Below are 19,776 nucleotides of genomic sequence, written 5' to 3' on the forward strand. Positions count from 1 at the left end.
TTATGCAAGTCCAAAGGGTGATTTATTCTGATACAGGAAACATGATTTTGACCAGTTCGAGTGTGCTACGTTGTCAAAATCAATCACTTATTGACACAAAACAGAAGAAACAAGTATGGGAGAGAGCAAAGCAATCTGGGAAATTTGTATTCTCTGTCCCAAAACTATACATTTAAGCACCATAGTGACCCCAAACTATAAGCCACCTTACCAAGGAGAAAAACATGTACCTGAAGGAAATTGTTGTATGATTGTAAAATTTCTCATTCCTTGATTTTGTGTTCCTGATAAAATCCTACAGCCCATCTCTTTATTGTAAATCAATTTCCAAAAATAAAATTGTTGGCTCTGTCCCATTAGGTTTTTTTAATTAACTATATACTTTCAGATGTGCCTGAAAGTAAAACATGTTTTTTGAAGCATTATATAATGAACAACAGCAAAACTTGGCACAAAGTATGGGTATCATTATATTTTCTTGCATACAAACAAATATGCACACTAATACAAACACTTAAAATTATGTTTTAAAACTTAAAATCAAAGTAAAACCTTTTTCCTCTTTTTTTTAATACAACTATTTTAAACACACAAATCAAACGGGCATGGCAACATTAGATCTGGCCAAATTAAATGTTAACAATGGCAAATTCTAGAATACAGAATTCTTGCAAACATGCTTACAAAGACATCAGTGTCAAAGTATTTGAACTGTTAATCTCCTGTTAACCATTTCCATGATTTAAACAGATGTATTGACAACAAAACCTGGCAGAAGACTACAGATCTCGTTCCAGATCATTGCATCTGGAATTCAAAACAAGCACTGCGACACGGGCAGATTGTGGTGAACACAATCTAAGACTGAGAGTTGTTCTGATTGGGTGATGGCTGATTGGGGAAATGCACTGATCTTTAGATGTTGCATTGAGACTGCACTGAGGTAAATTACAGTGGACTGGGGATTAAAAATTCACAGCCAGAAAGTCTGAAGAGAAACATTAAAGCCATTCTTTGCTTAATTTGTCATTTGTTCTTTTTAGTGATGTACCTGCCATCAATACTGAAACATACCAAGAACTATTTTCCTTAATTGAAGAATTATTCACTGCATAAATCAATACAGGATCACCATCAGCACAGCCTTAATGAGGCAGAATAGCTGCTGGTAAACATTACATTTCAACTAGTCTTTCAAGAGCTCATCAAATTTGTGAAAATGTGCGAATCTTAAGATCATAGAGCCCCCTACAACAGAAGTAAATGGTACGTGTGTACAAGTCAATTATCTATACTTAATGAAGATAAGGATGCAATTTAAAGGCAAAAATAAAACTAATAAGAGACAGAAGTCAATAGGCATTGTGTGAAGGGCACTTTGTGGTCCTCCTGACTTTAGGGGGCAGTGCGGCGAGGGAGCACAGTGCGATACAGGGATGTCCCCCTGGCCTGGATGAAGGTTATGGTCATTTGGGTATTGGTGACCTCCACATGTGCAAAGCCGCCCAGGGTGCTGGATTGGCCGGAGAAGAACTTGAGGGAACCATTAGGGACAGACTTCCTGTGTTCCTGGATGTTCTCCAGAAAGTTGCCCGCTCCACTGACCACATACCCCACACCGGATTCCTCCAGATACTGTGAGGGGAAGAAGAGGCTGTTACTCTCGGGGCAGTGACAGAGAAAATCATTTGCACTTGACAGGAAACAGATCCACGGATGTCACATTATGTGGAACAGATCAACACCACCCGCTGACAAAAACTGGTGAAGCGCAGCAACAAAGCAGGCAAGCTGTAGGCAGGAGATTAGTGTTATACCACACCAGCATCTTCTGACAGTAAAATAGAAGTAATCCGTCATGGCCTAATATTCTTTGTAGGAGAATCATGCCGTCTAAAGTTGCATTAGTGTGATTTGAAGGCAGGGAAAAGGGCCTTCATTTGGAACAAGAATTGCAAAAGCACAAGCTCAATCTAGAGAAAGGAATAACTGCTGTTAAAACCCAAGCAGCAGGTATGTTTTTCATGAATACAGTTCGTCCACACTAGTACATCAGTAGCAGTAACTGTAAGTAGGATAGGCAGCTTAAAATGTGAAGAGGTTCTGTGAGGGACTGTGCAGCGATCTCTATAGTGATGATTGAATGCTGATTACAGTTACTGCAGCAACTAAAATCAAATCTAACAGCTCTCATGTGGACTGGGGCCTAGACCACAGACTTTCAGCCACCTGTGAATCGCAAATGACCAATTTATACCCATATTTGTTTTTCTTATTCATCAAAATATAGCAAGTGACCTCTGACAACAAAATAAACAATAGAGTAGAAGTTGGTCATTCGAGAAAAGTTGAGCACTGAAATTTTATTCGGTCTCAGCCTAGGGATTCCTGCAAGCAAGCTCAACCAGTGTGATGTTTAACCCAGCTGGGTGGAAAAAGGGGGACGCGCACCTGAAGGTTGTGGTCATGGCCACAGAGGTAGGCCGTGGCTTTGTACTTGAGCAGCAAGGGGCGCAGTTTTTCCAGCAGGCACTCTGTGGGCCCGTGCTTGGCCACCGACCACACGGGGTAGTGGCCGGCCACCAGCAGGAAGTCAGCCTGGGAGTTCTCCATGCGCTGGGTCAGCCACTGCAGCTGCCGATTGGCCTGGACGGAATCGACAGGACCCCGGGGCTTCTCGTCGAGGTGGTCGTCGGAGTTCCCGCAGAGCAGTATGGTGTCCACCATGAGGATCGTCAACTTGGTGTTGGTTTTGGGCACCCGGAAGTTCAGCTCATAGTAGTAATAAGGGAAGTGCCTGGGGCAAGACAGCGCGCGGGGGGAGGACACAGAGATGGTTTAAGAGGGAGGGGTCCCACACATCGATCAGGCCTCATTTTCAAAATGTGGGAGTTGTGTGGCCAGCCAACGCAGACCTGGCCCCCAATCTCCTCATCTGCCGATCGTGCGGCATGTTAAAATCAACACAATCAAGGCAATAGAAGGCCTGGTCTTGAGTGCGATTCAGTGTACACTATACTAGTATAATTAAATGCATAAATAAGCAGACAGGAGGTGAATGTTACCATCTTTTGGAGAACTGGCTGTATTGGATCTGGGCCTCCACATTGCCAATGTGATCATGGTTGCCAGCGATGACGTACCAGGGCACATCCTCCAGGGAGTCCGCTGTGAAGACCCGCTCAAAGGTCTCCTGCCAGGGAAAGATGATATGATAGTATTTGTTGTGCTCTAACTGTACAGTTTCATTTAAAAATACAAATATTTTGTCAAAGGTGTCCTGAGTAAGAGCATCTGCTAATAAATAAATTGGATAACTGAAACAGAAGAATACTGAACACCCACAGTTGGGATTTCCTCCTTGCTCCCTTTCCCGTAGCCCTTGTCTGTGACCCTACATCTTGACAGCACTTCGCTTTCACCATCCAGGATGTAGGAAGTCACTTACTGTACTTGTGTAAATTGGAAATTGGAATTTGTAAAATGTATTTTGAATTGCCATTTTAGCTAAATTGAATTTGTAATGATTGATGCTTTGTACTTCTCTGTATTTTTGCACTTTGTTTGCACTTATGTTGTAAGTCGCCCTGGATAAGGGCGTCTGCCAAGAAATAAAAATAATAATAATAATAATAATAATAATAATAATAATAATAAATCATTCGTATCAGTCTAGCTGCTTTTCCATCCCTAATTTGAACTCGCCATTTGTCCAAATTCTCCCAGGTCTCGACTGATCGACTATCTGAAGCTACCTGAAACAAACCCGCAGGACGTAAGGACTTACTCTCTAGGCCCCGAATGGCAGTCTAGAAGGGAGCTCCGAGAAAGCGACATAGAGCCGAGGTTTTCGTTGCACTGTGGATCTAACCTGCCCACCTCTACTCTATTATTGGCTTGACTCGACTCAAATAGAACAACTTCCTCTTGTTCATAGAGATCTATGTATAGTAAACTATACATTATAGTTCTTTAGAATCTGAAGACGTGAATCAGGATACAAACATATGCAAATAAATCACACAAAGGGAGAGCAATCTGGAGATCTCGTATCAGGTTTTGCATCTGGAGAAACGGGTTCTCTCTTCCACCTCTCACTTTGGCTCTTACCTGGAACCTGGGGTCGTGCACATTGTCCACACCATGGTAGTAAAAGTTGTCTCCCAGCGCCAGGATGAAATCGGCACCCATTTTGTCAGCCACCTTGCCCATCTCGTGGGCGGTTGTCTTCTCGATAGGTGTCATGTAGGGAGGGAAGGGCAGCCCCCCCCAGTCCCCAAGTGCAATGAACCGGATGGCAGTCTTGTTAGCTGGGAAGCAACAAGAAAGAAAAACAAGCATCATAAGGTTATGTCTACCATTCTGGCCCTGGACAGCCACGGTACGGCAGGTTATAGAATTTATAGGGAGGCAGCTTTTACGTGTGAAGAGCCACGGGAGAATGAGTTCACTCTGACGAATCATGAAATCATTCAGAACTCAACGAGAGGAAGAAGACAACTCTATAATAAGGGGTTGCAGATCCTGGTTTGAAGGCCCTTGGCGTGAGCCGTTTGCCTCAAGCATGACTAATAGAGTATTAATCCAGTGTTGCCTCAACTGAGAAAAAAAAAAAAATACAAGGCGCACAATCCTACTGAGCCCACAATCACCCTACACTGCTAGGTTAAAATCATATTGGATTAATGTTGGTTATGTAAAATGTTTTACTGAACATTTAGAACTAAAGGAAATATTTTAGATGGAAGGATTAAAAGACTTCTTGCCGACATCTGTTTTTTAGGATTGAATCACTGGCACCAGTGCTTGTTTCGTTGATCTTAAATCAATGGCTACCGGGACTAGAGTTGCTTCCACTGAAATTACAGCAAGATGCTGATGGCTGAAGACTAAGAACAGGCTTGAGAAATCCAATGTTTTCCATTTTTGTGTAACTCAGGTTGGTTTTTGTTTTGAGCTTGTTTTTGGTCTTTCAGATAAAAATAAAATAGTTGCTATGCTGGTTTTGGATGGATACATTCATGGAACTCAGTTTGTTTAAAGTCATTAGAACTCGTTGGGAGGAGAATGTCTTTTAATTGTTTTTGATAGTGTTCAGATGGGGCAGTTTTGGATTGTCTTTATTCATTCATTTTAAATGTAAAAGATCTGCTGTGGGACTATTACTTTTGTTTAACCATTCCTTGTTCCTTGTTCTATACTCTGGGACTGTCTTAGCAAACTGCTGCCTTTACAAATGCACTTTTGAAGGAAACAAACTGCTTCTTTAATCTGCTACTGTTGGAATTTGCACTTTTGAAGCAGCAAAAACTGCCTTGCTATTATAACTTCCATGGCGGTCTAATTTAAGATTATGAAATTGATAATGTTCAGTTATGCAACCCCTTGCTGCGGTTATTAACATGCACTTGTGTCTGTCTGTGTGCCAGCCTGGATATCTCTTGCAGTCTTCCCCGTTTTATCAGTTGAGATCTCATTTCCTTTCTTTGTTGTGCAATGCAAAGCACAAATACACTTTAATGGGGAGTTGTTAAATGCCTTATATTTTGTCATTGAATATCTGCACATAACTTAAGGTAAAACCAAAAGCCACTAAAAGTTTAAAAAGAAGAATATAGTTTAATGTATAATGCACTGCACCTCTACCTGACTGTGACAACTACTATTTGATTAAAGTGTTATATTCTAAAGTTAATAGTTTAATTATATTTGTTAACTATTGCTTAGCAGCACCGAAAAACAATCTATCTGTGGTGAATTTAAGAAACCATGAGGTACCACTGAACTGATTTTAGATGGGTAATTTTTGGGTGGAGTCAGTATAGCACTTTAATTGGGTTGTAGTTGTAAGGGTAATGTGATAGTCAGTGTCAATTGATGCGTGTGGTTTATAATTGTGATAGTGCGTTATATGTTTTGTTCGCGGGTGGGGAGAGTCAATTAACAAAACATTGTGTGGAAATATGTAGCCTACAGTAAACTAAAACCTACCAATCAACCAATATTATGCAGTGACTCACTGCTGTGCCTGGGTCCCACCTTATACACCTCAAAACCATCCTTGTAAAACATCAGTGAAGTCAAAAACAAGAAAAACAGGTTAAATAACAAATAAAAGAGAATGGTAGGTGTGGAAAGCAGTGTCAAACTGCAACCACACAATTGTATGGCAGTCGTGGAGTGCTGGTTGTGTGAAGGAGAACCAGTGGACTGATCAACTTACGGTCATGGTGGTCTTGGTCCATGTAGGGGTAGCAGGAGGACCAGGGAACTGCAGACAGCAACACTGAAAGCAGAAGTGTAGGCAGGTCCATCTATCAAACAGGAGGTAGGAGAAGTTGGTGAGTATCACTGGTTTAACACTTTCAATCCACGCATGTTATTTCTCTGCTTGTGTGAGGCTGATCTCCTGCCTACGACTCCACTACCATCACCAACTGTAACTGACACCAATCTGCTTTCTTGTTTGAAGTTCGGGAATGAAAGGCTTTCCTCAGACGTTTAGATCAGGGTGCCGATTGCGCTGTAGAAGCTAGCCACTGGACTTGTTTGTACAGGAACACAGACTTTTTCACGCAGACTTGGTCAAATGGTTACAGGTTTGACCTTTAAAGGCATCGTTGGTGTCACGAGGCAGCGGATCTGAAACTCTTTAATACTGACAGACTGCTTCAGGGTTGGGGGAGATTGCCTCAGATTACCAGATAACCAGATTCGGATAACCAGATATTTCAACACTCACCTTTCCCAATAACCACTTGTTTATCTTTTCTTTGTCAAACTGCTAGGTGGACGTTTTGAGGAAGAGTTATGTTTTTTTAACAATTGCCACTAGAAATGAAATCTATCACTATTAAGTCAAATCCCCTGCTTATCAGGAATAGTAACCAAATAGGATTATACTTTCCCCCACCAAACAGGCATTGTGGAGGGAAACGTTACATGGTTCAGAAATGTCCATGTACAGCCAGGTCAATTGGTAGGCTGTTGAAACTGGCTCTTTGCCAGGCAAAAAAGTGGAGTTTCTCCTATCCAATGCTAGATTCATAGTTCTTATTCGAAATGTACTTAGAACACCCTGTAGACTTTGATGCGATGGACTCTATTCAAGGAAACAGCCTTACATTAAAGGACTGTCAGAATAGGGAGAAAGAGAAAGTACCAAAATTGTTTCTTGAAGAGAAAGCACGTACAAGTCGTTCCTGTACAATATCAAACAATGAACCGCAACGTCACTTCTCTGCATTATCAACTTATCAGACCGCGCTGCTCGAACACCCCCAAGCATGCAAGATCCTTCACTACTAAAACAATGCGGATTTCCGTTTTTTCTTCTAATCAGCATTTAAAAAAAAAAAAAAAAAGCTACTGGCGTACGCGTCAACACTAGGCAGCATTATTGCGTGTCACTGTTTTCACAATGTGTGTTTTGAATGCGAGGTAAAGCCCAAGTTGACTTGCTTGCAATACATGGAGCTTGGTCCCCAGAAAATTGGAGTCTGGGTGGAACTGATACACTAATGATTGGAAGCCATTGGTGACTCAAGTCAAGATTGAATTTGAGGAATTGAGGCTTTGTGTGGTCAGAATTATAATTTGCTGCTTCCTGCAAGTTTTTGAGGCAAATAATTTGTAGAGTGAATGTAATAAGATTGCTAATCCAGGTAGCAACCTGAAATAATCAAATGTTGCCTGCTATTATTATTTTTTAATATTTACATAAATTATCTTGTTTAGATGTATTCTTATTTTAAAGTTTTAGGTATGTGAATCTTTTTTTTGTTATTAATCTAATAGGAACACAAACCCTTATTACTAAATCCTAGTTCTGAGAGGCTGATTCAAACAAAGAGGAACGAAAGGGAAGGTTTAGCTGTATTTCGCAAAACAGGACAGTAAAACAATCCTGTAAAAATAATTATAATAATGAATCCCAGTTGCAGATCTCTTCTTAAATAATGCTGGATTTATAGCCTACTAAAAATAACTTAGCATTAGAGACCCCAATTGTCCTCACACTCACACTAAAGCCACAAAACTTTAGAAGAAATCTTCTATACCCCCTCCCAACACACGCACACAGACCAAAATAAATAAATAAATAAATACATACATACATACATACAATACATTCCCTCCAATCTAAGTTCAGTAAATCTCCACAAGAGTTGTACTGCTTATATCTCACAGTCACAACAGTTAACAGTTCCCCAATTCTAATATAAAACATGCGTTTCATTTAACCGTAATGTGCAATAGGCATATACTTACTCTGAGTCTTGGATTCCCTTCAACTCTAGTTCAAGTGCTGTTTTCACAGCTTGTGAAGTCAGACCTCCTGTGTTAAATACTATATCAACACTACACACACACACACAATCACACGTCTCTTTGGTGCATTTAATCAACACGTGAAAAGACAGAAATTGCTATGCCAAAGGTTAGAGAAGTTGGTTAGGTTGGGGGGGAATTTGGGGGGGTGAGAGAGTCTGTGTGCACATGAACTATAATGCTGATGGGTGCATGACTCAGTGTAGTGTCAGGACAAACCACTCGGCCTGCATGTGACCACTATTGTTTGATATTTAAGCCTCGATTACTGATGTGTTTTTTTTCTTTTTCCATGAGCCTTTAACACTGCATAGGCCCAGACTGCAACATGCTATATCGCTCCTGTGGCTGATAGTACAATCAAGCTGTGTTTTTCTAGCCCAAATCCTACACAATCACTAAAGTTTCTCCAGAAGGAGTCAATGCCACTCCAATAGGGATAAGGAATGAATGAACATCTATTAAACACTGTACTGTATTCAAAACTCGTTGAATGTAAGCAAATTGTCATATACTTAACCTCACAAAAACAAAAACTGCAGTAATGTACTTGAAAGTATCAGTAAGAACTTCACTGGAAATAAAAAAGGAGGAGGAAAAACAACCCATTTAAAATGATGATAAAATAATAAATACCTACAAGCGGCTAGCCACTAACTCTCAGTATTTTGTTTCACTCTAACACAGGGGTGTTAGACTCCAGGCATGCGGGGTGGGGGGAAACTGTTTGCTGGTTTACGCATTGCAATAGCAGCTCCCAATTACTCAATACATTTCGTGACTTTCTTGGTCATGATTATTTATTTGATTTACCCAAGATATTGCCCCCCCCCCCCCTCCTTCCCGGGATGTCGGGAGATTGAAAAGCAGCGTTACATTCAACCAATTAATCACATCATTATTTAATGATGGAACAGGTTAGGATCAAATGAAACCAACCATGTAAGAGGTCACTGACTGGGTATCGGCAACCTGAACAGGAAGCCACCTGCGATTTAATACATCTTAAAGGTCCAACTCTAGTGCAACTACATTTCAATTCCAGTTTGTTTTCTTAGTGCACTTTAAATGGCTCACTAACACGTTAGCCAGTCAGTCAACTAAGCAAGTTACCTTCTTGGTTAATGGAACTCAGGTCCCAGAGGACGTAAAGGGTCCTGGAGTTTTAAATATTGTTCTATACATGGGTTCTGCATTTGTTTTCCTTCTGGTTTCATCCTACAAGGCCATTAACAATGCTAACTGGTTCCATATGGTTTATTTTAAAAGCTAGACAGCACTGACTATAACTCATGTCTGTGTTTTTTCTGCATATATATATATATTGGTGTTTTTGGAAGTTCTGACTGACTCATACTCATCAGGAAGGCCTGAGATCAGTCCCATTAAATTTTCCTATGCAAAACACAGACTTTCCACTGGGCTCATTTCACACACCCAAGCGTGCTTTTGGAACTGCAGAGTGTTCCCAAAATATAGTCCCAAACTATTCTCAGAAACGTGAGGTATCCGTCTACGGTCTGTTCAAATTTGCATTGCAACTCCAATGAATCATATTAAATCTGAAGTGAATGAGTGGCTGATCGACATATGAATCAGCGTATTTAACTTTTTTCTTAGCTTGCATATACGTGTCTGCAAATACACACAAAGTAAGTTCACGCAGTCAGTATGTGTAGCTGCCATTGATGGCTTACATCAGACATAATACATTTTGAAATGGAACAAATTGATATGGGAGAGGGGAGTCGAATTTGCTTAACTGGATTACCTACTTCTGGTGTGCAAAGCACTTCAGCCCATATTTCTCAAATCTGATAATGTGCTGGGGGAAGGGTTTTAGTGTTGCACAATGGTCTAAAGCATGTTGGTAGCGCAAGTGCCCCCTCCTTAAATGCAACTTAAGGCAGGAACCTGGAAACGCCAATAACAGACCCCATTAAATGTGCTTCAATTATTAAACTAACTTGGAATAACTAAATTGACTTGCAATGTGTTCTGAGAGTTAGCCTAAATGGTGCTATTTCAAATTATTAATTTTGTGAAAGCAGAAGTCAAACAAAGGAATGTTTATGTAAGGAACAGTAAGTAGGGAGAGAACAATTAAATGTGCTTTTGAAATCTGCAGTTTGGTAGAATGCTGCACCACTACAGCACAGAAGAAAAACCTTAATCTCTGTATGTACACATACTGAGCATACAAGCTCTTTATTAGATTGTGTGGGAATTTGCTGCTTTGTCATTTGTCTCCTTGAACAAGAACTTAACCAATGTGAGAGTAAGATTATCAACAGTCATGGGTTTGTTTTTCCTCAAGTCAGGTTATCTGAAGCTGCAAGAGGTCAGAATTTATCAAAATCCACAGACTCCACGGAGGAACCAGGGAAAGCAGATAAGTGGGAAGCAAATCTAATTTCTCTGAACCCACGGCTGAGCAGCAGGTTGGAAATTTCTTCATCACATGCAGGAAGGAGGGGTGACAATTTGTAGCAATGCTTTATAGATGCATATAGCAATTAGAAATGAAAACTTTGAAATCAAATGCTGCATTTCCCCTCTTTTATTTGGCATCACAGTTTCTTGGAAACGGTGATGGTAGGATAATCATAAGATGCATCATTTTAGAAAATAACAGTAAAGCAGTCTGAAACCTTACTGTATTTCATTGTAAAATGTGGATGAATTTATGCAATGATTGTTCTTACTGCTGTGATGTTGCACATACAATAGCACACCATATGTTAGTCCATGGAAAACCTTGTAAATCACCTTGGATAAATGAGTCGGCTATTTTACTGAATATTATTATAACCATGATCATCATCATCGTCATAGACAAGCCTGACTTTTACAAGTGTTTCCAGAATGTTTATTTGCAATTAACCCTTCTGGTCTTTATAGGTCCCTTTCAATAGAAGAATGAACTAAATGAATTATGGATCTCCTCATAAACCAGGAAATGGATAATGGTGCAATAAAATGGTATAGCTGGTTGGTAGTTAAAATGTCAAACAAAATCACTATAAAAGACCAACAACAACTATTAACAAATATAGCCTAGACTGATTTCGTGTTGTTGTCTGACATGGTGGAGTTATTGTATAGATTTGGATATACACTTCTGTATATGGCTTCGTTATACGCTGGGACAAAAAAAATAATATAAAAGGATTTTCTCATGTTATATTGGAAAACCCTGAACTGTGTTGTGTTGCAGGTTTGTCAGTCTGGGTGCAGTGGTGGTCGGCGCAGGAGGTAATCGATTGGTCTCGCAGATAAGCAAGGTGCAGTGTGGAAAGTTTGATGTAAAAATGTAAAATGTCGCTATACCAGAACAGTGCTGCCAAAACCCCAAAAGGTAGCTACAAAACAGTAGAAAACTAAACGGCACATACTTTTGCAGTGGTTATTCTGAGCAACAAAAGAAAGGTCATGTGTCTATTTGACTGAATGAAGTGCATGACCAAACATGATTTCATTAGTCAAACACGCCCATTGTACACCGTTATCATAAAATAATGTATACATAAATACCGGTCAGTACAGTGTAAATATTGACTGATCGTTGATTTACCATAACGTGCATTTTTACCTTTTGAGAATTTGACCTCGGGAATGGTAGATAACAAATAACAGTTTTAAATAACATAACTAGAATATAGAAAGAGGTGCATGAGTTCGAGAGTACTTACTCACCTTTAATCAGTGCGAAGGTCTTCCTGAAGCAGTCGAGTCACTTTGTTGGATCCGGATCATCAAATACTACACTGATTTCTCCCCCCCCCCCCCGGCGTTGTTATTGTCGGGTTACCTTCATCATTTGCTTTTCTATAGCAAAAGTCAAACCGCCAACACCCAGCCACCCCCGAGTTGCTATTATTGTTACCCCCTGCCTATCCGCTGACGGAAAGTGTAGAGCTTAAATTTGATCATTTCGAGAAAAGAAAAAGTTTAAAAGGCGACAACCCCCGACTCCACGTGTGCAGGGGGGTGAAAGTGATTCACAGCAGCAACTGTAACAAACAGCGGACGGGAGATGGATTATATGCTTGATCAACACAGCAAAACAGAACAAACAATCGGATTACAGCTGCGCTCCCGTATCGCGGATTTTACCAGCCACACGCGTGTAAATGTGCAAGTAAACCAAATCGAAAATGGTAACCGTCCCTCGGTTTTGTACAGAAAACAAATAACAAAAAAAAAACGTCTGAAGTATTTTGGTGCACATGCCCGTTACAAACACCCCCTCCGCAGCAGATTCATTCCCTCATAAAACTGTGCGCCTCACGCGTAAAAGTGCTCGTCGGTCCCCCCGTAAAAACTTGTTTCTCTGTTGTTAGTGTAACCGGCCTGACCCGGCTACAAAGTGGCTGACACACAGCCCCTGTGGCCCCTGATAGGCCACTGATCAGGCTCCAAATTGCTGATCGGTTGTCCTATTGGGTAATCGATTGGGGGTTGGGGGGTTACAGGAATTTAGGGTCGTGGTTGCGTAAAGGCACTATTGCTGAGGTATGCCAAAGCAAAGTGGACCCACTTCCTGGTTCGATATGGTTGGTCATTCACCAGATCACGTTAAAAAAGTGTGTGATAACCAGAAAAAATATATTATTATAGGGCAATACAGCGCGCTGTCAAAGGTTGCGTTTACGCAATTAGGTTGAAATTAGGAACATTATAATACAATTGGGAATGTAGTTTTCAATGCATGAAATGCATTCAGACATGGACCTCCAGCCTCCACATGATCACATTACTGTGCTTTTCAAATGTGCTGAACCACCACATGTGAAAATCATGGAAATAACACTGACAACGCTCTCACCTGACAGGCCATGGCGTTAAAACCTATTTTGATTATTTTTCAGCCGTCTGTGTCCTCTCTTCTGTTTTTTAGACGTCATCCCCAAATGCAGGTATGAGCAATATAGCCAATCTTTAAAACGTGCATAACTGAGATTATTTTACCGGCTGGATGGGTTTAAAAACACATTCTTTCAAACAAAGGCTGTCGCTAACAGGCTCGACCTGCCGATCGGCTCTGCGGGGAGCAGGGGTGTGAGACGGCGCTGCTGTTCATCCGGAATCGCGTACGGGCTTCACACGCACATAGGTGAGTCTCTGATGATTTATCTACCAACTTGTTATTGCAGTAAATGTTTAAATTACAATTGTTTATATCCAGGGGACATGGACACATCACGAAACTATTAAAAATAGACTGCTTGGTAAAAAAAAAAAGTCAAATCCTTCTCGATTCAAATCTATTTTCAGAAGGTGGATTCGAGTTTACTTTGGTTGTCCGGATATCACAGGGTGTCCGAGTCTCCTCATAAAGATGGATTCAATATCAATGGACGAACACGTTAGACAACTGTAAGAAAAACACCATTAAACACCAAGTACTAAAGTGAATTAAAGATGGATTTAGGCGGAAAAAAAGTCGTCGTTATTGTCTTATTAAATTTTGCATTTATTCTTTTATTATATTTTTTTAAGTGTGTCTGAAGGGAAAAAATAGCAAGAAGTGTAAAAAAAAAAAAAAAAGGTTTCTTAAAAACGCTGGACAACATCGTCAATGGATGCCTCAGTCGTTCTCACTATGAGAGGCAACCTGCCAGCCTACGATCTGACTCCCTATTATAAGAATAATACATTACATTAAATTACTTAAAACTTTAAAATGCATATTCGTCTATTTCGAAACGGTTGATTGACTTATTTGAATGGTTCTTATTTTACTTTGAGAATTGTTCCCTAATGAGTACATTTGTCATGTTCGAAAAGTGTTGCTACTTTGTGTAATATTCAACATTTAACATGCCCTATTTTAATATAATGCATAAAGGCCAGATAAAGTAGTGTATGATTTATAATTACCTAGGGCTGGACGGTATACCATATATATATATATATATATATATATATATACTGGTATTCATTTACCGACCGGTTTGGACTTTTACTATACCTTCATATCGGTATTTTTTTAAGTTTTCTATGCTAAAACGAATAATTTACTAATCACCGTGCCGTCCCACGACTTTGTTGCTTGAGACGCATCTTATCAAAAGAAAGCCCTGGTTTTGGAGTGAAATAGCCAAATATCGAAAATAAATTCCATGTGTATTGCGTGTTGACAAACAAACAAACGTGATCAATACACAATGAATGAGATGGAGGAGAGTAGTGTGGCTGAAACTTCACAGCAATGACCCAGTGAATCTGTCCCGAACAAAAGGTGCGTCGCTGATAGTGTGGACATGATTTGGTATCAAGACATTTGAAAATACCGTCAAACTGTATTTTGGCCAGATCACCCATCCCTATTATTAGAATGATTATAATATGACTAGTGGCAATATTTGTACACGTTTTCTTATCAGACACAGTAAGTAAACTCCAGCAGCAACGTTGGCTGATGTTACTGGGCCCATTCCACGACCCTCGGAAATGTCTGAACTGCACCAAAACAACAAGGACACTTTTGCTAAATAACCCAGAAAGCACGCTGCTTTGTAAAAGATGGAAAAACGTTTTTATATTTGAGTGCTCTTGTGAAAATGATGTGGACATTCCGGATTGCCTTTCACTTTGGTCCCAGCAAAGAGAAAGCTTAGATACTCTACCAGCTTGTAACAAAACAAAACATATATATATATATATATATATATATATTATATATTATATATACACACACACACACACACACAAACACATTTTGTTTTGTTACAAGCTGGTATAGTATCGGCTACTTATATATGTGTATTAGCATGAAGAGCCCATTGAAGGAGTTTTTCTTTAGGGGAATGACAGGACTAACCACATTCTTTGTGCACTTGTCATTCTTAGGTGCCTCAAAAGAGTCTTTAACTGAAATAAAATCTACTTTTGATTTAGTTTCAAACCAGCCGATATGATTAGTTTACGGTTAATCTTTTTCTTTTGATCTGCAACCTGTGTTGTACAATTCACAGAAATAACGCAAATGTATGTCAATTCAGATCTGTTCAGTGGGACAACATATTACACATACTGTATAGGATATACTTCTTTCTCTGGACTCACTTCAGATTGGATTAGACTTGTTCAGCTGGAGAATGAACTAGCTTTTGGGAAGTCGGAATTGACTTGGACTCAAAATGTTTTGACTTGAATCCAGCTCTAGTCTACATGCAGATATAAAACCAACAATTTTGAATAAATAAAATTACAAAGAAATCATACCTTAGTTAATGACAGCTTTTATGTTCTTTACAAAGATGCTGATTTCATACACTTATTTTACAGGGTAACATGATAATATTGTGATAGTTCACCTGTTTATACCATACCAGGAGACCCATAGTATGTCGCAAAGCGTGAAGGCTTAAGAATATACATTACAGTCATGCCAATACTTATTTGGTGTGCAATTTCAGCATCCCTTTGAATATGGTAAGTTTTTCTTTGGATATTTTGACACTTGCAAAATACGGAGTTGAAACTAGTCTACAAAACACATACAGGAACCAAATCCCAACACAAAAGTACCCATTTTACAAACATCAGCTCATTCCACTTATAATACACAAAATACATCCTTAATATCAATGGTCATAAATTCACAGAGGGGAAAAAAAACACTTAATTGAAATTGTCAGATGTTTGTGCCAGCTCCCTTTTGTACTTGGCATTGTCTGCATTGTCTCTGGCCTGAAGGTCTCCCTTTGGTATAACTAGAAGAAAGTGTGTGCAAAATAATGTATTTGGGCAATACTTATGGACTTTCTGTGAAGCACCAGCACCACAGAAGCCAATGTATTTACATATCATTCATATTTAAATAAACACACATACAGACACTTGCGATTTTACAATACGTCCACCACATGGATGAATGTGGATTTTCTAAACATTTCTCTGAACACATACTATTTTTTCCAGTTTTTTTTTTTTTTTTTTTAAATACTGTACTTTATAAATACTGTAGTATTTATGTCACACCAGTGCAGAGCATGTCATGTTGTAGCATACAGAACACAGTTTAGAAATCAACAAGGGTCTTTAGAGAGATTGCCAGCAGCTTACATGCCCCGGGCTTCCTTTATTCAGTTAAACTATGATCTGACCCATAATTATACTGGACTGAATCCAAATTCAGCAAATACAGAGTGAGCAACACTGCTTCAATTGAAGCAATTAATTAACCAAGCTGCAAGTTTCAATTGTGGACACAATATACTAATTTGTCTTGAACAACTGCGAGATTAATTTGGCTTCATATATACAAGAGATTTTTTTTTTAAATTATGATTTCATATCTAGCGCTTGAGGCACTTTGCGATACTGGTAGCCAATTCTGGCAACATTTCAATCTCCACCCTAGGTCATGATAACAATCCAGCCCCAGTATAAACAGGAAGAGCTGCAATACTCTGATGTTCAAAAGAAAAGCTCCCACATACTGTCCCACCATGCTTGTGAAAGTGCCCTTTTGCTTCACAGTGTGAATAGCAACAGCTCAAGCCCTGATGTCAGCAGGCGAATTTGGTTCTTTGAAAGTCATGCCAGACTTCGGGGAGCTGGTGGGGGTGGGCCAGGGTGGTGGAGATGAGCTGGCTGAAGGAGCAGGGGTTGTAAGAGACTGAGAAACGGGGGAAGTAGCGGGAATCAGCAGCATAGGTGAGTTTGACTCCGAGCTCCTGCAAACACATACCAATGTACACATCCTCCAGGAAAACAGGACGGATGAATTTGGACATCCGCAAAATCTTGGGCACTAAATCCACTGAGAAGACGTATCCGATACCTGAAATATATGGAGGGTAGAAAACTCCTCCAAATACCTCAAAGGGCATGTACCACTTGGACTCCTGATCTCTCCGGATGATGCCATAGCCAATCACCGGCCCTGTGATGTAGTCCTGCTTGAGGTGGAGGGCGCTAGGGTCCAGGAGCTTGTTGACCAAGTTGTCCACGTTGAGGAACATGTCCGTGTCGATTTTCATGGTGTACGAAGCCCTTGGGCAGTAAGTGGCCAGCCAGTCTAGCATCACCATGGTCTTGATGGTCAGGTTGCGGTAGCTGTCCAGGAAGTCCTTCTGGATGATATCGCGGTGCTCCCGGCTCTCCCTCCCCAGCTCCGCCTGGATCTTGGAGGCTTGATGCCCCCAGGACAGCCCCAGCACAAAGATCCGCAGGATGGCCACCCCTGGGACACAGTTCTCCTGGCCCCAGGTCTCTCTGATGGCATCTCTAGCTGGGCGGTCGTGTGGAGCCACCGGGATCATGAGCACCAGGAAGGGGGCGCTCCCTCTGCACTTGTCCGGCTCATTCAGCACATAGGTGTAGTTGTGCGGGTAGGCGATGGTGTAATTCTCCATGGGGACAGGTTTGTTGAAGAGCATTCCTAAGATTCTCCAGGTCAGGGACACACAGAAGGAGAGAGACATCACAGCGCACAGGAGTGGCAGAATAATCTTGTGGTTCAGGTTCACTGACTTCTTCATTTTCCCTGTTAGGGTACTCTTTACATCTGCATCAGCAAAAAGGGGCAGGTTCACAGACTGAAGGCAACAGGAGAGAAACAGCTTTAGCTGGGGAATCACACTTTTCTGCAGTCCCCCCTGGCCCGCCCCACCCATGGCTTTGACATCCAGATTTTATTTGGAAGAAAGTTTTTAAGAGCTATGGCCAGGGAAACACCATGCTCCCACTGTATAATGACCCTTTCAGGATTTATAGGCAGGGATACAGATGAGTAGTTAAACAAAGTGGAAAGCCATTTTTATCATGACATGAATACACTACATTCTGGAGTGTGGCAGTGTGCGAAAGTGCTGCAGAGGTGATAACGTGTAAAAGAATACAGTTGGGTCATACATTAGCCTGCACACATTACAGCAGCATTTGTTAAATTATTTTCTTGAAACGATGTCGGTCATTACATTCCCCACCCCCCACCTCTGATTAAAAGCCCTGCACGTTACTCGTTTCATTGTTGAATTCAGCAAATTGCATCCAACTAAGCGTCAGCTATATATGTAGGTTCCTGCGGAAATAACGCAGTGCACGCACTTACAATAGGCTTCACACCACGACCACACCGCCCTGCCTGTACTGGTACATCAACAATAACTCCTCCACCGTAATAACCATCAAAGCGGCTCCAGTTCTCTTATACATCCATCTCGACCCTGCGATCGACATGAGAGAGAGAGAGAGAGAGAGAGAGAGAGAGAGAGAGAGAGAGAGAGCGCAGAGCGTAGTTAATTATATTTCCTTTACTGGAAAATTGGAAACTATGTAGTTGGCAGCACTGTGCGGAAAACAAGCAATGTATGTAGCCCGTCTGCAATGCAAACAAGACCGACGGGAAAGACAGACCTGGAGGGTTTCCAGACAATTGTTGTCTGAACCACCGCCTGTCCCCATCAAAGGTGGGTGGATTGCTCTCCGGAAACAAGGCCCGGACCTGTATGACAACCTTTGTAACATTGCATCCATCATTTCTGATCTCAAACATACAATTGTTGATATCAAGAATTATCTGCGATCAACAATTGTATTCTTGATATCAACAATTGTATGTTAAACTGTGCATCAGAACTACATACTAATTAACATCCGGTTTCTTTATTTTCGAGCGATACACATGATGTATTCGAAACCGCAAACTACCATACTACACGTACTACACCTCGACATTTCGGTAGAATGCATATAGGACGCAGTATTAATTTGTAGTATGGTAAAAGTACCCAGATGGCTTGCTACACTCGTCCTGCAACGTAAGCGGTATTGCCATTCTCTACTGGCATTTTCCCTGTTGATTTATTTGCGTGTAGCTGCTTGATTGTTTGTGCCATGTGCATTTATCTTATATCAAATTAAAGGAACAGTTGTGACCTTTCGTATTATAAGGATTCATCGTCTGACGGTAAAAATAATAACAATAAAATTGATCATATGCAAATGAGTCCTGTACTCTGCTAACTGCCCTTTTTCGCAAGCCTGGAGCAGCATGACAAGATGACCCTACATGCGCCAGTTTCACGGCACCGGATGTTCATTTGCATGGATTTCTGACATCAAGAATCCAATTTCTAATATCACAAATACATCGGTTATCAACATGGCAAGCTAATTGTTAATTATCCGAAATGCATAGGCCTACAACTTAACATCCGGTTAAATAGTTAAATTAAATGGCACAATGGTGTGCAATGATTTTTTTTTTTAATATTAGTGATTATGATTAAAGGTCACGACGGCTTGCAACAGAGCTGTAAAACTGAACAACAAGCTTCAATGGCTTTTCACCTCCCACCCCCTACTTCCACAAGACATTTCTGTCAGGCAAGAATTACAGATCATTTGAGACTCAATTTTGTGGGGTTTTATTCTCAAAGACAACACACGTACACGACTAAACGGCGAACTAAAACCTGATGACGAGAA

General features: G+C 40.6%; 3 protein-coding genes across 10 annotated transcripts in view; 1 reads left to right on the forward strand and 2 right to left on the reverse strand.

Annotated features, from left to right (window-relative positions):
* On the reverse strand, nucleotides 1–12,733 carry acp5a (acid phosphatase 5a, tartrate resistant). 2 transcript variants are annotated; one of them, XM_066708029.1, is made up of 6 exons: nucleotides 12,028–12,733; nucleotides 6,224–6,314; nucleotides 4,111–4,310; nucleotides 3,066–3,193; nucleotides 2,452–2,797; nucleotides 1–1,635 (listed from the first exon to the last, which is right to left on the reverse strand). In XM_066708029.1, the coding sequence occupies exons 2-6, from the start codon at nucleotides 6,312–6,314 to the stop codon at nucleotides 1,396–1,398; spliced, it is 1,005 nt and encodes a 334-aa protein (XP_066564126.1). In that variant the 5' UTR covers nucleotides 12,028–12,733; the 3' UTR covers nucleotides 1–1,395. The 2 variants fall into 2 exon arrangements, with proteins under 2 accessions (XP_066564126.1, XP_066564127.1); XM_066708030.1 differs by lacking the exon at nucleotides 12,028–12,733 and adding an exon at nucleotides 8,272–8,427.
* Nucleotides 6,205–19,776, forward strand: part of LOC136752580 (beta-1,3-galactosyltransferase 2) — a 22,434-nt gene continuing 8,862 nt past the window's right edge. The window contains exons 1-4 of one of the 5 annotated variants that reach the window (XM_066708025.1): nucleotides 10,692–10,772; nucleotides 11,549–11,615; nucleotides 13,203–13,250; nucleotides 13,342–13,447. The gene's annotated coding sequence lies outside the window, so the exon portion shown is untranslated. Of the gene's footprint in view, nucleotides 6,342–10,691; nucleotides 10,773–11,548; nucleotides 11,616–12,914; nucleotides 13,251–13,341; nucleotides 13,448–18,573; nucleotides 18,756–19,776 lie in introns of those variants that run through there. The other 4 variants (XM_066708024.1, XM_066708026.1, XM_066708028.1 and 1 more) reach the window with 4 other exon arrangements.
* The window catches only part of LOC136752583 (beta-1,3-galactosyltransferase 2), a 5,706-nt gene continuing 1,492 nt past the window's right edge, over nucleotides 15,563–19,776 (reverse strand). For 2 of the 3 annotated variants that reach the window (XM_066708032.1, XM_066708033.1), the window contains exons 2-3: nucleotides 18,398–18,512; nucleotides 15,563–17,882 (exon numbers count right to left, since the gene is read on the reverse strand). In XM_066708032.1, coding sequence (XP_066564129.1) covers nucleotides 16,851–17,825 — 975 coding nt within the window. In that variant the 5' untranslated portion in view covers nucleotides 17,826–17,882; nucleotides 18,398–18,512 and the 3' untranslated portion in view covers nucleotides 15,563–16,850. The remainder of the gene's footprint in view (nucleotides 17,883–18,397; nucleotides 18,513–19,776) is intronic. The other variant, XM_066708034.1, reaches the window with a different exon arrangement.

The sequence above is a fragment of the Amia ocellicauda genome, chromosome 7 (assembly GCF_036373705.1).
Source record: "Amia ocellicauda isolate fAmiCal2 chromosome 7, fAmiCal2.hap1, whole genome shotgun sequence".
NCBI classification, from domain to species: Eukaryota; Metazoa; Chordata; class Actinopteri; order Amiiformes; family Amiidae; genus Amia; species Amia ocellicauda.